The sequence below is a fragment of the Mus caroli genome, chromosome 2, assembly GCF_900094665.2.
Source record: "Mus caroli chromosome 2, CAROLI_EIJ_v1.1, whole genome shotgun sequence".
Classification (NCBI taxonomy): Eukaryota; Metazoa; Chordata; class Mammalia; order Rodentia; family Muridae; genus Mus; species Mus caroli.
Genome location: NC_034571.1, coordinates 32,043,289 through 32,050,196, shown reverse-complemented (window position 1 = coordinate 32,050,196; position 6,908 = coordinate 32,043,289). Strand labels below are relative to the sequence as shown.

The following is a 6,908-nucleotide window of genomic DNA, read 5'->3' as shown; positions in this document are numbered from 1 at the left end:
GATACATGACATTTTGTAGCCAAGGAAAGCTGAGCAGAGCTCCCAGCTTTAGAAACTAAGGCCTCTTTTTTTTTTTTTTTTTTTTTTTGGTTTTTTCGAGACAGGGTTTCTCTTTATAGCTCTGGCTGTCCTGGAGCTCGCCTCAAAGGTACAAGTTCACCTCTTAGAGCCAATCATGACAAATGAAGCAGTTTCCATAAAGTTATACGGCATGCCAGGTGACACAACAGGAACCCGGTCATTCTCTCTCCTTTCTAGTTATCTGGAAGATGTCATTCGTTTGCTTTACATCATTCAAATGTCCCTTCCTTTCTGAAGCTTGCTTGTATAAAACCCCCAAATTTCTCTAACTTTTTTAAAAGATTTTTTTTAATTTGTGTGTCAATGTACATACCCACATGAGTTCATGTACACCACAGATGTACTAGTGTTCAAGAGGCCTGTGGTGGTGTGAGCGAGAAGGGTCCTCACTCAGTGCGTGTGTCTGAATACTTGGTCCCTAGTTGGTGGAACTGTGAAAGGATTTGGAGGTGTGGTCTTCTTAGAGGAGGTGTGGGGCTGGCTTTGAAGTTTCAGAAAAACTCTTTCCATCCCCCAGTGTATACTATGCTTTCTGCTTGTGAGCTCTCAGCTGCTGTTCCAGCATCATGCCTGCCTGTCTACCACCATGCTCCTTACTACGATGGTAATAGATTCCAGTACTTCTGGAACTATCAGTCCCAAATAAACTCCTCCATGTATAGGCTGCCTTGGTCATGGTGTTTTCTCACGGCAATAGGAAGTAAGACAATGCCAAAAGGCTGATCAAATCTCTCGGAACTGGAGATACAGTTGTAAGCTATCTAACGTACGTGCCGGGAACTGAAGCCAGGTAGGTCCTCTGCAAGGGCAGTAAGTACTCTCCCCCGCTGAGCTCTCTCCAGCCCTCCTTTATCTCTTTGCCCTGCTGATTCTTCATAGACATTAGCATCACTGGACATTACACTGACAGCTTATTACATCTGCTCAACTAACTCTCAGGTGAGCTTCAGAAGAACAAGGAGCTTTGCTGTTCTGTTTACTGCTGTACCACAATAAAGCATGTGTCCTATGGTTACTACTCAGTATTTGTTGAATGGCTAAACAAATTGATCCAGTGTGTGGTGCTGTGTAGTAGTAATAGGGGCTTTGTTTTTCTGCTGTGTAACCATGGCTCATGTTTCACCTGGATTGTTGTAACTTTGATTGTTGACTGTTCTTTTTATCTCTACTGTCTCATAAATTCCATATGTTAATTAGCAACGAGAGAGACACCCACAAAGTTCTGTAAGATCATCAATCCATGCCCTTAACCCATCCAATGGCTTCTCCTCACCATTAGAAGAAATCCCGATTCCTTCCATGGCCTTGAACCTCCCATCGGTACCTGTCCAAACCCTGCTCTCACTAACCTTTCTTTGAGCTTCAGGCACACCAGATTTTCTATTACTCAAACATGTCACCATCCAGTCAGTTCTTTCAAGAAAGAGTTACATTGTGTAGATCAGACTGGCCTTAAACTTCTGACTCTCCTGACCCCACTTCCCAAGTATTACCTTTTCTTTTTAAAAATATTTTTAATTTATTATTGGTGGGGAGGGGTTGCTGCCACAGCCCACACGTGAGGCCAGAGAACAACTCTATAGAGTCAGTTGCTTCTTTCCACCTTTATGTGGGCTCAGGGACTGAAGTCAGCCTATCAGGCTTCTATGGCAAGGGTTTGTTTTTAACCCACTGAACCATCTCATCAGCCCTGTCTTCTCTTTTCAATTTTAGGAACAAAGATCTATTTTTATTCATTTAAAACCCCATTAAGAAACAAAACAAAAAACCATGACTTTGGATCTATGCCTTTAATTCTTCAATTACCAAAGACTAATGTAAAAATAATTCGATAGGGATTATGGGGTTAGAGTTGACAAGTGTCAAGTTGCTTTGTGATCTGAGGCCTTTGCTTGCCACTCATCTTTCCTGGACTGTTTCCCCTAGGCTGATGATTCTGTCTCCTCATCAGGTTCTCGGCAGAAGCATTAGCTCCTTACAGAATCCCCACATACTAAAACTGCCCTCTCCTCTAACCCTCCCACCACTCGCCCTCACTTGAATACCAATGCCTTTTATCTCCTCCTAGAATTCACTTCATGTGAGCTGTGATGACTCTGTGTGCTAACTTGCCCTAACTTTCCTGCCAGAAAATGTGAGGACAGGGGGTTCTGAAATTCACTGCTGTAGACCAAGCATCTAGCACACATAGGTATTCGGTAAACAAGACTGTACCAGCAAACTGATCTTATAGCACAGCCAGAGTAAAAGACACAGGTAAGTGAGCCACATCATTGGCTCAAGAATGCTGCAGGCCACTGGTTTCCATCCAAGGGCAACTACCCCACACCACTGGAATACGTGGATCTCAGCCAACTTACTTAGGAATGGGTACCCGAATTAGTGTTCCTTCCACTTCTGGGTTCAGATTCATTCCACTTTCTCTTATAGCCTTGATAGCTGCAGCTGTACACTGAAAACCAGATCAAAAGGTAAACAGAATTAGTAAATAATTATTACCAGATGCAAGCCCTCTGTCGATAACTGGCAACCCATCTTGGCAGAACATGGAAACATTTAGTTCTGTTACCAGTAAGATCAGGAAGTTACACTGGTGTAGAGTGCTTTGATCAAGCTGAATAGCAAACTATGTCCACTCCTGGTACCAGTGTATTGCGGAAGGAAAAAAGAAAGAGTAGAAAAAAGAAAAAGAAAACAGCTCTGCTTCTTTGAAAAGATTTCAATGGTTTGAGGCAACACAGATCAAAACCACAATAAATCCTCCAGGGAGGAGGGCTGGTCTGTGCAAAGATCGGTGCAAAGACAGATGAAAGATTTCATACGTTAAAAATTCCAGTTGACATTTTACACTCAAAATATACCAGTGCCAATGTGGAATGAGTAAATAAATTTAACTCGTTCACATCTACACTCAATACCAAGCTTACACACACTTCGGCATGAGCAATAAACCTCCAATGGTGTGCACAGCAAAAAGGGCAGAATGGCAGAAGAGTCAAAGCACGATCTTGGAGTCAGAAAAGCTTCAGTTTATAGCTAGCTCTGGGACCAGGATCCCTGCGTGGTATATTTGATCATTCACAATCAGAGATGATGAGGTACCCGGGCATCACTAAGACAGTGAGTGAGCTAAAGCACCTTACTCAGTGATTGGCACTGTTAACATTCAGTAAGAGCTGTTAGTGTGTGAATAAACTGTGTCCGTGTACTGAACACAAGTTAATGGCAGAGTTAATGAAAGCATCACACTGAAACACTATCGTCCTAACACCCTTCAGGAACCCCTCTGACAGGCTCCCTCCCTAGTGCAGAGTCCCTAACATTCAGCCTCACCTTGTATCAATCCTAAAAGCAACAGAAAGTGGGTAGAAGAGATTTCCACTAGATGACAACAAACTCACAAGAACAAGGCTTCTGACATACTCAAAAGTATTTCAGGTTTTTCCAGAGCAGATCATGCTATGCCACTGGAATTCAAGGCCAATTCCTGTCTTTGAGTTCCTCCCCAGCTCTTATGTCTGAAAGGCATGGAGGGTGGCACACACCTATTTTATTTCTCCAAGCATCTCACTGTTAATGTTTTAGAGGAGGTATCTAAAAAACTTCCATTCCATCTTTAAATAATCTTAATCCTATACCTGTATGAGGTCAAAATGGCAAACTAGAATATCCACACCCAGATGTGAAGAATGGCATTTCTGGCATAGACTCTCAGGTTGGAAAGGGAGCTGTGATATAATCAAGCACCAGCTGTTGACTGTGAACAAGTGGCCTACAGGGTAAAGCCAAATCCTTTAGCACAGACAGCATTCTTTGACAACCCAAGAAATATGCAATAAAGACATGACCTATAAAACTTCAGTTACTCTCAGGGGTAAGGAGAAGCTGAACTGCATTTGGCCCAAAGTTGTTACTTTGTCTTTATAAAGATCCTCAAGCTCAGTATACTCAGTAATCATTACATGAGGAACAGACTATGAGCACTTCATATCTATGTGGAACTGAAGAGATGGCTCAACAGTTACCAACACTTACTGCTTTTGCAGAGGAGCTAAGTTTGTTTCTTGGCACCCACGTGGCAGCCACTCACCATATGTAACCCAACTCCAGGGGATCCCTCACCATCTTCTGGCCCCTGTGTGTACCGCATGCACATGGTACACACTAAGCAGATAAAACACTCACACACATGAAGTCAAATTAAAGAGGATAACTAGGCAAAGAAATAAAGTTAGTACCCCGCTGCAGAGAATAGCTACTCTTAACAAAATCATTCATATGTAGAGTTAAGAGTAAAGGGAGTACCCCCACTTCACAGAGGAAGCTTTATCTCCCATCCCCCAGCCTTCTACAGCTTCTCACCACATAACCAGCAACTCCCCCTACCACCACCAAGCTCCCTTTCAGTCTAGCTCAAGTAATCCCACACAACCTTCCCTTGAAGGTACAAGAGTACTCACTCACCAAGCTAGGCAGGAAGTGTGCCCTAATATTTCCACCTTCACAGTAGAAGGTACAGTGCCAGCTGAAGTATAAGGCAAGTGTGCACCAAACACTTGAACAAGATATTAGTAATCTTGTTTAAATAAATGTATTAGAAAATGCATCTCCTAATCTTACTTCAAAACCTTATTTTTTACATTTTTTTTATGTCTTTATATTCAGGGAAAAATGTTAAGTGGGATTTTTTTATATATAAAGAAACCCACTGAAAGTAATTCTAATTTATCCTAGGTGTGTATATTTTGGTAGGACACAGACCTCAGGAAATTACAATCATTTCTCTAACAGTATGTTTAAATGATCCATGGGTCAAACAAACAAACAAAAGGCATACATACATATACAATTTCCTTCCCTCATCCTAGCCTTTATTCCATCCCTAGAAGGGGGCACTCACTGGTATCCTAAGGTAGACTGGTTGCTTTGCTCTTAATACTAACCAACTGGTTACAGCTACTAGAATACTGTATATAGTGAGAAAGATCACTGACCCCATATGGGGATAGGCAGAGAAGTGTTACACTATCAATTAGCAATGCCTGCCCTTGCTATTCTTAAGCTAACCCTCCATGATGGACAAGGAATAGCAAAATGTCTGTAGGCAGTAAACAGTCAACCCTGTTAGTGCCATATGGATTACTGCCCTTCCACTTTACACTTCCGTGAGCCCTTATAATACAAAGTACATGGAAACAGACCTCTAGGACCTCTTAAGCATCAATGAGTTCCCAGCCTACATATAGAACCTACTCACTTGGAGGACTCTGAAGCCTCCATGTCAAGCAGAGCTCTGTGCAATAGCAGTGTGAAGCTGGGGGAGGTGAGCCTCTGAGTCTGCTGCCTGAGCCACAAAACAGAACACTTGTGTTGGTCTTTCTGTTGATGTGTGAAAGAAGCTGTAAGAAGGTGACCGCCAACCCAGCAGAGATTTCCACACATCTTCCATCCACAGAAAAATAATGGAGACTGCTAATTTTTGTTGTTGTTGTTCTTTGCTTTATTCAAATGACGCTATGGTTTTTATTCGATTCTTTTCTCTCTCATCATTAACTGTAGCTTCAGGCATGTTTAGGAAAGGGAGCAACTGTGTGCACCATTTATCAAGCAGAATATATGCTAAACAAATGCAACACAGTTTTTGCCTTCAATGCGTTTGAAAGATTTTACATGTAAATCTGTACTGTGTCACAACAGCATGACACAGAAATGTTCACGTTTGGGAAGAAAGTCAACTGCACGTGAAACAGAGAGGAATTCTATAAACACAAGGAGGATTAGCTCAGCATTTTGAAGCTATGAACCTTAGTACTCTATGGCAGCTTCTAAAGCTGGAGGAAGGAAATGTTTAGTTAGAGCTGTTTGTTTAATGTATACACCAGATGAGAACAAGGAATTCAAAGGACAACGTAACTACCACTCCCTCCCTGTGCCTGTACATGGACCCCACTACTGAGATACTGGTAAAGCATTTCCCAAAACCCAGGGAACTGCATACTAAAGAGATGGCAAAGATACTTTAGCCGAAAGATGAAAATACACTCCAACTTCCTAAGAAAAAATTAAGCAGTTAATACCTCCTCCTGCTTCATAAGAGATGCTCTGGTGGTCAATCAGGTGCTACTCTGTGAATATCATTTGCTATTTAATAAGAGAAGTGGCTGGCTCTGAAAAGCAATCTGTCTGATGAGGTCTTCAAACTGTGTAATTAGGAGGCTATTCCCTAAATTGGCTTACAGTGCCTATGGGATTAGATGAACAGGGCAGAGAGGCCTCAGTGGTCCAGAGGGGGCCAAGGAGGGAAAGTTGACAGTTTCCTTTGCATCCATTTCTATGCTCCTCAGTAACACTATGAATGAGTGCTTCCTTTCCATAAACCTAATAACACATATCCACCAACTTAAGGACAATGTATGGAATGCTTTCATGGTCCAGGCATTGTGTTTGATGTGGATACAATGAACACATTATATATGACTCTTCTACTAAAAGCTTACAACCTAGTGGGTAAGTGACACTCATATTGTACCTCATCACAGGAGGAGTAAATAGCCAGTCAGGGTGTTTCAAGTCACAGGAGCAGTACCTACAAAGGCCCAGAAGATGCAAAAGGCATGATGTGCTCTAAGGCCAGTATGAGTAGAGCGGTGTACCAGGATACAGTGCCACAGGACTGCAAAGACTGGAAGCAGGCCAAGGCCAGATCACCTAAAGCCTTCATGATCACAGTAAAGATTTTGGGCTTTCATTTCTTTCTTTCTTTTTTTTTTTTTTGGTTTTTCGAGACAGGGTTTCTCTGTGTAGCCCTGGCTGTCCTGGAACTCACT

At 42.2% G+C, this 6,908-nt stretch overlaps 1 protein-coding gene across 1 annotated transcript in view; it reads right to left on the bottom strand.

Annotated features, from left to right (window-relative positions):
* Mrrf (mitochondrial ribosome recycling factor) overlaps positions 1–6,908 on the bottom strand; it is a 53,087-nt gene that overhangs the window by 29,349 nt on the left and 16,830 nt on the right. Inside the window, exon 5 of the mRNA XM_021155532.1 lies at positions 2,442–2,533. Coding sequence (XP_021011191.1) covers positions 2,442–2,533 — 92 coding nt within the window. The remainder of the gene's footprint in view (positions 1–2,441; positions 2,534–6,908) is intronic.